This window comes from Thunnus albacares, chromosome 7, assembly GCF_914725855.1.
Source record: "Thunnus albacares chromosome 7, fThuAlb1.1, whole genome shotgun sequence".
Taxonomy (NCBI): Eukaryota; Metazoa; Chordata; class Actinopteri; order Scombriformes; family Scombridae; genus Thunnus; species Thunnus albacares.
Window position 1 is genome coordinate 26,880,052 of NC_058112.1, and position 14,702 is coordinate 26,894,753.

The following is a 14,702-nucleotide window of genomic DNA, read 5'->3' on the forward strand; positions in this document are numbered from 1 at the left end:
TACAAAATAAACCAATGTGACTAAAAAAAAATCAAGTATTTGACTAAAGATCCCAAAGACCAAACATTTTTTTGGATGTTTGCATTTGATGTGTGCAGTCGAGTGTTTGATTCGGGGCCTCGGTGGCTGTGGGTTTGCATTTTGTGCCTGTTTGGGGTGTCTATGGTTTATGGTCATGTGGAATGTCTGGGGACGGGGTGGCATGCTGTTTTTGGCGCAAAATCGACCGGGTGCTTTGACAGCATAAATCATGATTAAGTCATGGTAAGTAACAGAAAAGCCTCAACTGGAGAGACACAACTTTTAACAGGATCCGTGAGTGATCTGTTAGAAAGCTCCATGTGCTGTGTCAGCTGGGCTGTAAACCTGCACCAGAAGTGTTGCAACTGGTGTGTTATTACAATTTCAGCATTACAATCAATTTTGAAGTGAGAAAAGATTCTTTGTTTAAAATGAGGGAAAAAGAACAGATTGTTTCTTAATCATCCCTTTACCGCACTCAAGAATCTCTTGTCCTTTTTTTTTTTTTTTTTTTCTCTAAGCACCAATAGTTCAGGCTTTGGTTTTTGACCAAAGCATTCCCCCACAACTGGCCAAAATTGATCTCTTTATTTTCTCAACTTCCTTGAACGTATCACATTGTGCTGCTTGGCACAGAGGTCGAGCATACCCGGCAATTTGAAAACTGGCTTTTCCCGGGTCTCGCTGTAGCTCGAGAAGCCTCAAAACCCCTTTGTTGCAATTGGAGAAACTCACTGGAGAAATACGCAGATCGCTGGCTCTGCAGCTCCTGACAAGTTATAAGTCAAAGGAAAACAATGGAGAAGCAGAGGAGTGTTGAAGGTTCAAGTGTAGAAGAGGTAAATCCAGATCCAGCATGGATTATGGGCTCCTGTGTCTTCCCTCGCTGGCCGGTCGCTGTGGTATGTGCTAATTACAGCCTGAGAGAGGCTCGCTGCCTGAGCAGAGACATGCTGACCGACCGGAGGGCCTGTGGAGACACACACACACACACACACACACGCACACACACACACACTCTCAGTCACAGTATATGTACACATCCTCATGGCAGCACCCATTCATTCATAAACTCACATACACTGTATATTAGTGTCTCCTAACTCCACAGGAATGCACCGTGTGCATTTTGCAGGGTTTCCCCAGGAAAGTGGTTTACAAAGGCGGCTTGCAGCTACTTCCCTCAGCTAAATTAAACTCATAAGACAATCTGTTTTTTTCTGACATTGTAACATCCTGCTGCAGTTAATAGATGTAAAACTTGCATCAGTTGAAGTTTTTTGCACCTTAGGGCTGTGTAAAAACACAATACTGACATACTGTTATCCTATTAAGTTGACATGACTAGCATTTATTTGGAGTCGTGTCTCCTGCCATCTGACAAGTTTTAGCCCAATATTCAGGCTGCTTATAGCTCTGGTCTGTTCTTCACCACATCCTGAGGGAAATATATGGCTTTTTAACTGCTAAATGTTCCCATACTGTGCTGGGCAGCTAGTGCACAATGGGTTTACCAGTTTTTCTCTGAAAACAGCTGTAAACAACACTGTCGAGAGCAGTGAAACAGAATCAAAACAGTAAAGTTGCGGGCTGAAAAAAAACAAACCGACTGGCTGAAAGACACTTCAATAGAGTTTAGGAAGGTTGCAGAGTTTGTTGGTAATTCTCTGTGGGTTCATCAGTACGAGCGACCCCTTTCTGATTACATATAGCAATTCGATCCATTTTTAACATAAAAATATTGATTAAAGCAGTTTTAATCATTTAGATACAATGTGGTGGACTTAAATATGCGCCATTTCCTGTCTGCTCTAGTCTCTGTGACTGTGTAATAACGTCTACTGATGTCACTGCAGGTGAGATCACGCTATCTCTTCTATAAATCGCTGTGGGAAACCTTGAGTTGAGTCACACACGCTCACCCTCATTCAGGCCTCCGCACAACATCGATGCAGTGTTTAGATCCATTACTTACACAAAGTACTGTTTGTAGGCCCTTTTGTTTTGTTAAATTGGTGTGTTGTATATTTATTAGAAACACTTTGCGATGCTAATGTCTCTCTCTCCGTCCTCCTCTCTCCTCTCCTCTGCTTCCACCTGACACCAGCAGGACTGCTTCACAGTGGAAGGAGAAGACCTGAAACACGACTTTGAGCGGCTGCAGCTGGCTATGGAGATGGTCGGCTTCCTACCCAGCACACGCAAACAGTAAGATGAGATTTGTGATGTGTACAACTGTTCCGATCGTATATATGATTATAGAACCACAGCCTCAGGATCAAAAACGTTAAGCGGAACGAAACTGCGGACATTTATCTCATGACATTTTTGTGGAAACATATAACCAGATGTGGTTACGGGGGAAGCAAACGTAAGGGGGCTGAAACAAACTTATCACTCTGTAATGGGTTTTTTTTTTTTTTAATTTCTTGCGTCGATGAGGTCATTTGCTGTCATTGCACTTCTGTTTTTTTTCTCAGGTATCAGTCAGGATGTGAAACTGGTTTTAGCATGTTGTGTGAAGTAAAACAAACATCCTGTTTATATATATCTCCACCGCAAAAAAGCGTTTAATAAAAAAATTTCCATTAGATGAACTTGTCAGTAACAGCTCGGTGCAATAAAGAGACAAACAGCAGAAAATTTCAAACAATGTAACCCTGCAAGGTGTCCTTGGAAGAATCTCTGAGCACAGAAACTCCTTTTATTCATTGTACATCATGCTTGATAGGACAGTGAGTTAGTTGCCCTGAACAATGTAAATGTATTAACAATAAGTGTCTTTCTTCTATGTCAGGATTTTCTCACTACTGTCAGCTATTCTCCACCTGGGGAACATCCGCTACAAGAAGAAGACCTACAGGGACGATTCCATTGACATCTGCAACCCAGAGGTCCTGCCCATCGTCTCAGAGCTGCTAGAGGTAGAGAATAAAAACACTCAAACAGCCTTTTTACCAACAAATAACAGGCATTAGTACAAAGCTCAAATCTACACATTTTATGGATCTGTGTGCAATAAAAAATATAGTTATACAATCTAATCCTTTTATAATTATAATCCAGTTTTCAACACCATATATAACACGTCTGAGTCAAAAAAAACGCAGAACTTTTTGTCTTGCTGACTTTATGCAGAAATGCAATACTCGAAATACTTTGAAGGATAATAAAAATGAAGAATTGGAGCAGGGCTTTACCACAAGGCTTGTTTATTCTCCCTAAATACTTTCTTTGCTATTTTGTCTCCCAAAGTTATTCCATCACATGCCCACTGGAGATACTTAAAACTCTATGGACTTAGTGAACTTTAAAAAAACAAGTGGCATCCATTTGAGCGAAGGAGTTTTCCCTCCCCTCTTTAAATACTGCGAGAAATCGCGATTCCCACTCCCACATTTTAACTCCCATATGTGGATTTTACAAAAAGCCTTTCAGTGAGCTGAGGGCTCTCTGTGTACAAGCACAGCTTGTGGTGACAGTGCAAGTTAAGAGGTGCTTCAGGTCCCAAAGAGCTGTCCAACCATCCAGCGCTTCCACAAAGTACTGTTTGTGTAGAAGCTATTTTCAGATCTCTTGTGCTGGTGTGCTGTTGCGTAGGCGTGCTTTCCCACCAGCAACAACGAGAACAAAGTCCTAAAGTCACCTGTGTGGTTAAATCATATTTAAATAATCACAGAAACATTTCAGACACTGATATCAACTATGTGTTTAAAGTTCCAACACAAGTTGCTTGTCAAATGTTTGTTCCTTTTATTCTGAGCTAAAGTGTTTTTCCAAACTTCTTATTTTTTTTGCAAAGTGCTGCATATCCCTATCTTGGCCTGTCAGCTGTAAATTTTCACTCATGCTTGGTGGATGGTCAGGGCTGCTTTCACATTACAATCTACTTGTTTAATTGCATATTTGGAAGCTGATTTGCTTGATTTGCAAGCGCTTTGTCTCTGTAAATAAAAGTTTAAATAAAGTTCAGCCAACCTGTGGTGTAGAAACATTTTTATAGTCAAACTGTAGAAGTAAAGCAGCCAAAAAAAGAATATTTATAGGTTATGGTGTCAGTGCATCGTGGACGTTGTTCCTCTTTTGCTTATTTAAATACAGTCTTGCCTTGTATTTTTATATATTCACTTCTGTTTTATCATCGCACAAACAAAAACAGGCTTGATCTATGCAAATATTTTCCTCACCACACTCTAGCCAACATTTTAAGTATCCAACATACACTAGTCGGTCTGGTCTGTAGGTTTAAACCATCTTACACTCTTTATTGTCTACATGATGAGGAGAGACATGAAAAAACATTGTCCGACATGGGTTAACATGCCACACGGCGTTTACATGTTTATGATATTGTCCTGCTTTTAGGTTCATTCCTGATACAGTGTGCAGACCACACACACATACACACACACACACACACACACACATACACACACTCATCAAATTGCACTGTGAGGACAGTTTAATCATCCACATGCTGTTCTGATTTACCGAGGGATTGAGGGATGGTGTCACTTCCCAGTCCCTGTTACAAACTGTAACGATTAGCCGGATGTGCTTGTTGAGTCACTGACAAAACAATGTCCGAAGTGTGCCGGAGACTCCTGTCAACAGCACCGCAGGGATGTTATGACTGTAGAGAGCCTGCCAGGGTTCCCCTTTGACATCCAGATCGGTGTCTTTGACTCTCCAGAGGTCCAGAGGAGTGGCAGTGACGTGAGCTGAGCCACATGTTGCCCACATGCTCTAAGTTAGTGTTTTAAGTTCAAGTTTATTTGGATGTCTGTTAGTTGGTGCAGAGGCAACGGCTGTTTGTCCCGAGGGACTTATAAAACATTCGAAAAGCGAAGAAGAAGAAAGAAAGAAAACCACAACACAGCTTAATAAAATCAAAGGAAGAAAGACTCACAATGAGGCCGCATTTTAGGGCGTCTTAAGTCTTAAATTTGACAACATCCCTGCTGAAACAGAATGTCGGGGAGGGGACGACACAAAGGTCAATCAACTGGAAATCAGTGTTATTTGAAAAATATGCAGTTTTATTAGTTTCATGAGGTTACTAAAGTGACTGTTTCCAGGAAATAAATTTAAGGGTATTTTTGATACAGAAAGATTAAGAATTGTCTTGTTTTTTAATTATCTTTTGACATTAAAATGAATTTAATTGAGTTTAACTGTAACTTGACAGCAAAGAATGTATTTACTGCGATTTACACTTGAAGTGTCTTTTGTATTACTTTAAATTTTAATTTAACTTTGAATTAATTTACTAGGATTACGGATGATTTACTGACAGATTTACAGACCACACAAGCACCATCAAAAGTACTGTGCACTAATGTTTTATTGATGATGCATATTCCTAGACCCTTTACATAAGAGACTCTGCTAAATGACTAAAATAGGTTGTTGAGGTTTGCTAAATTCAGTTGTGTGTGAGTCATTCGAGGCTGGAAACATTTGGAGGAAAAGCTCAGCCAAAGTGCACATACAGTACTGGTTCTGAGTGAGGACTTCATATGCATGGCTGATTTGAAATCAGTCTATACTTCACTTAGATAATGTCAAATGGGAAACATATTGGACAGGATGGGATGTGAACCACTGCTCTCAGTATTACTGTGGCACACTAATGTGAAGCACTTTTCAAGGAGAATGAGTGTGGATTGATGCATGAATGGGTAATGAGGTTGGCTCGGGCTTCCTGTTTCCTGCAGAGGTGGAACTGGAAGAGGAAACAGAGCCCGTAGAGGCTGATGGATGACTGATAGACTGGATCCTCTGAGCTGTGGAGTTGAGTGACTTGACTTAACCAGAAACATTCCTGTACAAACTCCAGAGGGAATAGATTTCTGTGAGAACCAATCTCACCTAAGCCTGAATTTGTTGATAGTATTTAAATGCTAAAAATCTCTACAGAAATTAAAATGAAAAATTCACTTTCTGGCAGAGATTTGGATGAGAACATCGATTCTACTCTCATATCTGTCTGGTAAAAATGAAGCTGCTGGCAGCTGGTTAGGTTAGCTTAGCACAAAGACTGGAAATGGAGGAAACCGTTAGCATGGCTCTGTCATAAGGTAACAAGCCACCAGCACCTCAAAGGCTCACTAATTAACACATTTTAACACATATTTGATCAGTTTACTTTGCTTTATTGTGGGGTAATATGCCAGACTATTTATTTGACTATTTAATTTATTGGCTTTGAGCAGTTGCCAGGCAACCAGCGCATACTTAAAGACATTACTGGTCCCAGCAAACAAATGTTCTGGCACATAACCTTGTTTTTACAGGTTAGGTTAGGTTTATCCTACATGAACAAGATATACTATATTAATTAGTGAGCTTTACAGGGGCTGCTAGGTGGATTTTGTTACCCTCCAACAGAGCTAGTCTTTATGGTAAGCTAAGCTAACTGGTTGCTGGATAACTCTCAACCAGAAAGCGATTAACAATATTTCCCAAAATGCTGATTTATTCCTTGTAAACAATATTTTTGCACCTGAGGCCAGTACAGTCCCAAAGTTTTGTTCATTCATCACAACCTGATGGAAACAAATACATTTTCATGAGGTCCTGTCAGGGTTTTTCAAGGTTCTTTTCTTATCAGTAACCATATTGTTTTTCTTCAAGCGTCACTTCAGCCTTTTTTTTTTTACTGACAGGGTCAATTTCCTCATTTTGATAACACTGGCTTAAACAGAAAGCATGTGTTTTAATGTCACCGTTAAAGGTGTTCCTGAGTTAAAATGTCAATGTTGATTAATGTGCTGATAGTTGGGTCTTCCACCCAATTTAATCCCAATTTGACATTTAACTATTTGGGAAAACGGCATGAAAACAACACTGTGTGTGTACACTATCAGGATACCAAATGCAGTTGTTGCATACCGTATACTTAAGACACAAAGAGTCTGTGTTTTTATAGTATATTGTGTAAATGTAGGAACAAGGCAGCTGAAGCATTGCACCGGAAAGCACCTTTGATTGTCATATTTGGTGTGACGTTTGCTTTTACAATCAAAGAAACAGGATGAACTTTGCTAGAGCTGGAATCAGACATGAACACTTCATGTCTGAAAAAAATCTGGTTAATTTGAGAACAGGAAAAATTACCCCAAACCAGTGATTACAAACTTCTGCGTATTATCGTATTAGAGCTGTGATCATCGATGCAGCAGCGAGCCTCTGAGTTACCAAGCAACTAATACATGGAAATGTACCAGTTAAAGACCAATCACCGGGTTGCAGAATAGGCTTTGCTCTTAGTAGAGGGATTACCAGGCAGTGTGAAATGAAGTCTGATTATGCCAACACCCCCCTCCCACACCAACTCTCACACACACACACACACACACACACACACACACACACGTCTGTCCTCCCTCCTCTGTTTATGTCAAAGCCTTTACAAAGGAAGCAACTGACAAAAATACATCCATAATGGTATTAACTGCAACATTAACACTCATGCCTTTTATACATGAAGACATCATGCAATCACACAAAGACATGCTCTCACATGTATTCACACACACACACACACACACACACACACAAACACGTGGTCTCTGCAGCAGCTGTTCGGCCCACTCCCATAATCCCTGTAGATGGAGGAGATGTGTGCGGTGACATCTGCTTCTCTCAGTGTGGCCCTGTCATCAATGGGTTTGTTTAGGGCCAAGTTTAGAGTCTGTGTTACTCGCATGCAAGGCCGCATAGTATTGTGCTGTATGTGTGTGCACAGAGAGCAGTGGTTATGTGAGAGCTGTTAATCTCGGCCAGCTACAGTATGTTAGTTAGAGGCAGCAGCAGGTTATTATGAGCTCCAGTTCAGCAGAATGAAGGGTCAGTTCAGGATGGGTGACAGGATTAATATATTCTATCACGGCTATATATGCAGTTTTAGTTTTGTAATTGTGATATATGTCATGATACAGTTAATTTTTCAGGAAATTCAAATGGCAAACTGATTACACATTAAAAAAAAACAGATAGGAATGTCTGTTTTTGTCTCATTTAGTGAGTTAAATACCGGTATTATCAAAAATATTGTCAAAGTATTATCAAAAAGGCACGATTTACGATATGTAAAATTAGCAACAATGGACTAAATTTGATCACAAATAGATCAAATTTAGTAAGATCCTGTCCAGACATGTTTTAAGACATTTAAAATGACCTTTGTCTCAAATGTTTTTTAGTTAAAATTCTTAAAATTACATCTCCTCTTCCTATCTTGTTGAAAAATCCAGAATCTATGAATATTTAAATGTTTAGTTTCAAATGTTTACCTATTTTTTACATATTTCCATATTGTTTATGTACATCATTGTGCACAGTGAAGCTCAAACATGCAAGTAAAGTAACAATAAGCAAAACTATTTTTTAAAAGGAGGGGGACTTTAAAGGGATAGCTACCTCTGTATAAACACTTTAGCAAAATCTCTACTGGTATCGCCTCATGGTGGAAATTGTCATATCGCCAAACCCAGGCTTGAGTCATCACCAAATGTTCGGAAGAAAGTATTTAACATGACCTTAATAGAGTTCAGAGTTTCAAATCTGAAGCATACTTCTAGTAAAAATGTTATTTTCTTCTGATACAAGATCAAAATGTTATTTTTTTGGTTGGAAGTCAGCTGGCTGTGGAAAAACTTCCCTGGTAGTTTCAGCGTCTTGCTCAAAGACACTTCAGCAGGGCAGATGTTTTTTGTTTTTCTTTCACAAGAGTTTGTACTCTTTTACTCATGATGGGGAGTACAACTGAGGCTGTGAAAACAGATGTGTAATGTCTTGTGTGGGTCTGGAGGAGCTTTGTCAAGTCTAAGAAAATAACCCCTGATGATCTCACTTGTTACCTCGACTTGAGCTTGGAAACGACAGATTCTTTAAAGGCCTGAAGTACAAACTGGGTTGCATGGAGCTTGAAAGACATGGCAGAGCATTTGACAGGAAAGGCCTAACACAAAGATACCTTTGGTTGCATTATGGGTAATGTAGGGTCAAGCATTGAACTATATGAGGGACTAAGGTCAGGATATCTCTGCCTGTGCTGCTTGCAAGTCTTCCAACTTAATGGAAGTGCAGAACTAAAGTTGAAGTACTCCTTTAGTAAAATAATAATGACAGCCGAGGACTGGACCATCGCTGTGTGTTATCCCACTATATCTCCTCATGATAGAAATAAAAATGACACAAAAACTCACAATATAATCCCAACAGTATGTAAGCACTGTAAGGAAGTATTCTCTTTGTCCAGTGACCCTGGTCCTGATCTTGTCCTTGTCCGTGACTTTGTATGTTTTATTTTTCTTCAAGGTGAAAGAGGAGATGCTGCTTGAAGCGCTGACGACCAGGAAGACGGTGACTGTCGGAGAGAAGCTCATCGTGCCCTACAAACTTGCAGAGGTGACCTTTTTTTTAGCTACCGCAACATCCACACACAATACGCACATCAAAATGTGACACTTACCCACCTGAGTCCCAAACACACAGACGTGATTTGACCTTCTAAATCTGATGACCCCCCTGTGATCCCGTCTGGTCCCTTATTCAAAACCCAGAAAATGCTAAACAAAGGAACATTTTTTAGGGAATTTGACCTCTTTTTCATATCAATTTTAGTTTTTGTCTGTGCTACAAAAGGTCAAAAGGGCCTGTGTGATGTGGAGAGGGCCAGGGACGTGACTCGAGCACATTACAGTCTGTCTGAAGAAAGCGTATGGGAGCCAAATGTTTTGTTGCGAAGTACGTCAGCTGTAGGGGAGATTCTGTGTTTGTGTGTGCATTCTTTGGAGCTTGTCTGGGGAGTTTGTTGTGGCACTCCCCCAGCCCACATTGCTTCTTTCTAAGGCTCTTTTGATAGGGTTCTCTTCCTCTGCGACTTCCGGTTTCCTGTCGAGTCAAACAAAAGTGCAACTTAACCCCGTCTGTTCAAGTTTAGGCCTCCTGGACTTACAGTCTGCGAAATTTACCTCCTGGATGCTTTGGATGACCTCCTCTGATGTTTATCATCGTGCTTGTGAATATTAATATTCAGTGGTTTCTCGTTTATCTCTCCATCCCTAAAGCCTTTGATGGCTCTGTGTAGAATTGAATTCGCTCCAGCTCCCTGCTTGTGGCCGCAGGGCCTTTTGTCTGAGGAAGGAAATGCTACACATAGATAGTCTACTACCCTGCTCGACTCTAACCCCCCATCTGATCTACGGGTTAGTTTAGCCCAACAATAGTTACTCCCGCCACCACCACACCCCCCATCCCGCCAGTCATGTGGTCTTTTCTCAGGAATGTGCAACCTCCACTGGAATATACAGTACAGAGGCCAGAAACCAGATCCTGAGACTGTCTGTTTGTCTCGCTCTTTCTCTCAGTCTCCTTCAGTCACACATGTTTCAGACACATAAATTCCTCTTTTTCTAGACTAGCTTTGTAACAGAGGCTCAGACAATGTGATCAGACACCTAATCCTGGAAGAGGACTGCAGCTATGATGAACCCTGTCCTGCGGCTTCTAGTGTTACGACATGGATGCTCCCTCCTGTCCTCCACAAGAAAGCCTTATCTTAAAAGGAGCAAGAGGCATATGGAGATTTAAGGACCTGTAGAGAGTGAGGCAGAGACCTTTAGATCCTTGAAAGTCCTCAGATAAAACAAAAAAAAAAAAGTTTATATGCCATCTCTGGAATCCATAACATCCTCACGTGTGTGCTGTAAGAGAGGAAACGACTCTCAAGTACTACATACAATAGTAGTATATACAGTTAATACTGTATAAAGTGTTGTATAATATATGTATCCCAACATTAAAGCGAGCTAGCAGGCGGGAAGTTAAATATTAGCGAGATTCAGACCAAAAACAGCCCTTCGTTAAAACAACATAGGCGGATTGAATTGGTGGGGATGTTTGTTTAAGGTGAGAGAAATACGATGCAGGAAGTCCAGTTGGAGTAACAGATTATGTATCTTATCAAACACCAAAACATCTGCACAACAGTTTAACAGTAATACTCACAGACAGGATTTTACAACTCTGGAATGTTATCATGGTGACAACTGTGTCTTTTGTCACAACAGTAGAAATACTGCGTCCACGCAAAAAAAAAGTAATCTACCAGGAATGTGTGATAAGCCGACACAATGGCTTGCTGGATGACATCACATTGCGTTGCAGCAAAAGCTGACCTGGATTTAACTTTTTTAACGGACAACCTTGTGTTGTTTTGTCAAAGCTCTCTGTGCTGGCACCCTCGACTGCATCAATGAACTGCCCCCATTTAAATGAATGAAAGGGCTGTTTTTCAGTCTGAACGCAGCCTTATCTCCCACGCGAACACACGTTTGTATTGTTGTACTTGGCAGTACCTTCGTGTTTGTAATGGATTTCCTAACCTCAGCCTTATCCTTAACCATCACAATTAACCCTAACCACCATCCCTAACCTCAACGTACACATAAAACATAACCCTAAAACCAAGTCTCAACCCTCAAACAGCCCTTTGCAGAAGTTAGAACCTAAATGTCCTCATCTTTAAGGTCTAACACGCAAAGTGGTCCTTACAAAGATAAATGTGTGAGAGCACAGACACACACACAACACAAGAGAAACGAAAGTGAAGCCTTACCCTCGTCTGACCGAGGGTCGTGGGAGCGAGTTGAGGCCACCTGTGGAATCCATAACACGCCTGTTTTTATACAAAGGAAATGTGGAAAAAGAACCTGGCAAATGTTGCTGGTTCTTCTCAGAAATGATTTCTTCCTTCTTGGATGAGAGAGGTTGAGAAAGTGTGCTAGGCAGCTGTCCCATCCAGCCTCAGATTGAGATGGGGAGATCTGGGCGAGGCATTTGACCTGCTTCACCTCACCGTACTGCGGCGTAAAGGGTTGGTGTTTTTTGAACTTGAAGCCAAAAAGATTCAGTCAGTTGGAATATGTTATGAATTGTTTGGGTTTGGTTCCAGTGCAACAATGAGAGTAAAAATAATTCCCTGTTCAGACAGAGAAATTGTGCTTGGCAGCTTACAGAGAGTTCAGAATTTGGTTCTGAGTTTGTTACTGTCTTTTCTCAGACAGTAAAAAAAGAGCTTTTTAGCAGCTTAGTTGAATGTACTATTAAAGTGCAAAGTTTTGTTTTTGAATCTGGTCTCTAATCCCTTCCACACTTCCCCAAATTTCATCTTTTTTCTTTCAAAGTCAACAGGCTTCATGCAGCCATATTTCTAATCAGTAAGTCACCCTGTTGCTTAATTTTGAAGACTTTTTTAAGGTAATGTTTAACACAGAAAAGGAAGACAATGACAAAAAAAGACCTCAAATGACACTTTTAACAGAAATATCTCTATGAAGCAGCACCTTTTATATGAATGCAAATCATATTAATGAGTGCCTGACTGCTCCCCCATCACTTCCCCCGTTACTTCCCTTTCCCCCTTGTCTGTCTTTCAAAACTGTCTATATTGTAGTCTTAGTACATATATTTGGGAAGGGGAACCTGCTCTTTCCATGTTAAAAGTCCATGTCCCAATGCCTGAGATGATGTTACTGACTTAGTGTGCTTGGGGAAAGAAGAAAATGGTAAATTTATTACAATAAAAGGTTTGTTTTTTAACTAAGTAAACCTTATCTGTACTTTGTATTTAGTGCTACTTAGCTAATGCTGGCATGCTAACACGCTAAACCAAGATGAAGAATCTGGTGAACATTAAATCTGCTAAACATCAGCATGTTAACATTGCGATTGTGAGCTTGTTGGCAAGCTAACCTTAAAAAATGTGGAAAAGCTGCACACTCATAACTCTGATCCATTTATGTAATCTAATGAAGATTTGCCAAAACACCGATCTTCATTTGTTGAAATAAATACATCAGGGTGTGCAACTTTTCCACATGTTTTTATGCCTGAAAGCCAGCAGCTCACTTGAATATATGTGTGATTTCCCTCCGTTTTTTTAGCATGATGACCTTAGCGAAGACGTTAACCCAAAGCATCACTGAGCAGCTAGCATAGCTGTAGACTCTTTGTCTTGTTGTAAAGTATTGTGTAAATCTGCTTTGTTTCAGTTTGTTTATGTGCCAAAAGTTTGATTTTCAGACCTTTTTCACTGTGCATTCAGAGTGAACGGAGAGAGAAATAAACAGTAGTCCTTGTTTCACACTTAAACTGAAAGAAGGGATTCAGATGATAACAATACATGGACTTGTATCAAGTCCAGGAATCTATACAATCCAAAGTTCTACCAGAGTTCAACCTCACCCACACTCAAACAACTATTACTATTGATAACATTTATTGTTAAATTATGGGGAATTCCATTATCCAGCAGGCCATGCTGTCATTTAATATCACCCTCTGTGGTGTAGCTTGGGTGTAGACACAGATTATTTCATGGTTTCGACTGGAGAAGCGAGAAAACATCAGAGTGTCTGCAAGACCCTGATTGCTTGCATGTGTGACATGCGTGTGTGCCCATGTCAAGATAAGGCGCGCTTCCTGTTTGAAAGACAGACAAGAGGGAAAAGGGAAGTAATGGGGGAAGTGATGGGGGAGCAGTCAGGCACTCATTTATATGATTTGCATTCATATAAAAGGTGCTGCTTCATATAGATACAGTTTTAAAGTGGTTGAAGCCTCATAGTGAGAGTATAGAAGGAGTTTCCCATTACTGGAGGATTGTAAAACGAATCACAAACACTTAACACATATAGACACGCAGTATGTACGCTGATGCACAAAAACAACAACTACATAAACTGTAATTTAAAACATATGGAGATTGACAAGTTGTGGTGAGAAGCACACACACACACACACACAACATCCTGTAGTGAGGAAGCTAGCAGGCCACGTGCAACGTGAGCTCATGCTGGTGTTTCACACCTCCTGTAGTTTTCAGAAGAAAGACAGAGATGGAAAGTGAGAGAACAGCAGCTTCCCCTCGGTAGACCCATATAATTACAAACACCAGCTAAGACCTGGTTTAACAGGCTGCACTGTTACTGTTTACAAAAGTCTCTGATAAAGTCCTGCTAATTATTTTGTCAGTTTCTTGGGTGGGCCTCCAGTAAAATCTTTTTCAACCCAATTTGCTTCCACCCATGTTCCCTCCTAGTTCCCATTGTGGTGAATAATTCAATTACATAGCAACAACACCGAGACAATGCATGCTTAGTGAGCATGTCAAATGTTCACACATGATCACATCTGCCGATCCCCTGAGTTCCTCTTGAAACATTTCGGTCGAGATTCTTCTTTAAACGTTGTTTTATTCATAATAATCTTACATAACTTTGTGGGGGCGGGAGCGTCACAGGCTCGGTAGCTAAAAATATCATAAACAATCAATAATGCAAAAGTGAAGAGGCAGCTCTTAAAATGTACAATTTTGCTTCATCACAGCTGTTGGCTGCATGTGGTCTCAGCTGGCAGAGTCCTTCATTATAACAGCATCCAAATTAGGGCTTGATATGAATGACTGTCCTGCAAAGACCTCTTATAATAATAATAGTTTGTTGTTATATAACAGAATTTCTGACAATTAGGTTTATTCAGCTTTAATGTGCTGTGCAGTGTGAGTCTGTGTTCAGGAAGCTTCAGACCAACTTCTTTTGGCAGATATCTGAACTTGGGGGAATTTTCTTCTTTATTTTGCTTCTCTCTGAGCCAGCGTTGTAACATGTTAA

The 14,702-nt window shown here is 40.4% G+C and overlaps 1 protein-coding gene across 1 annotated transcript in view; it reads left to right on the forward strand.

Moving 5' to 3' along the window:
- Window positions 1-14,702, forward strand: part of LOC122985638 (unconventional myosin-IXAa-like) — a 159,010-nt gene that overhangs the window by 92,336 nt on the left and 51,972 nt on the right. Inside the window, exons 7-9 of the mRNA XM_044356466.1 lie at window positions 2,132-2,229; window positions 2,819-2,945; window positions 9,346-9,435. Coding sequence (XP_044212401.1) covers window positions 2,132-2,229; window positions 2,819-2,945; window positions 9,346-9,435 — 315 coding nt within the window. The remainder of the gene's footprint in view (window positions 1-2,131; window positions 2,230-2,818; window positions 2,946-9,345; window positions 9,436-14,702) is intronic.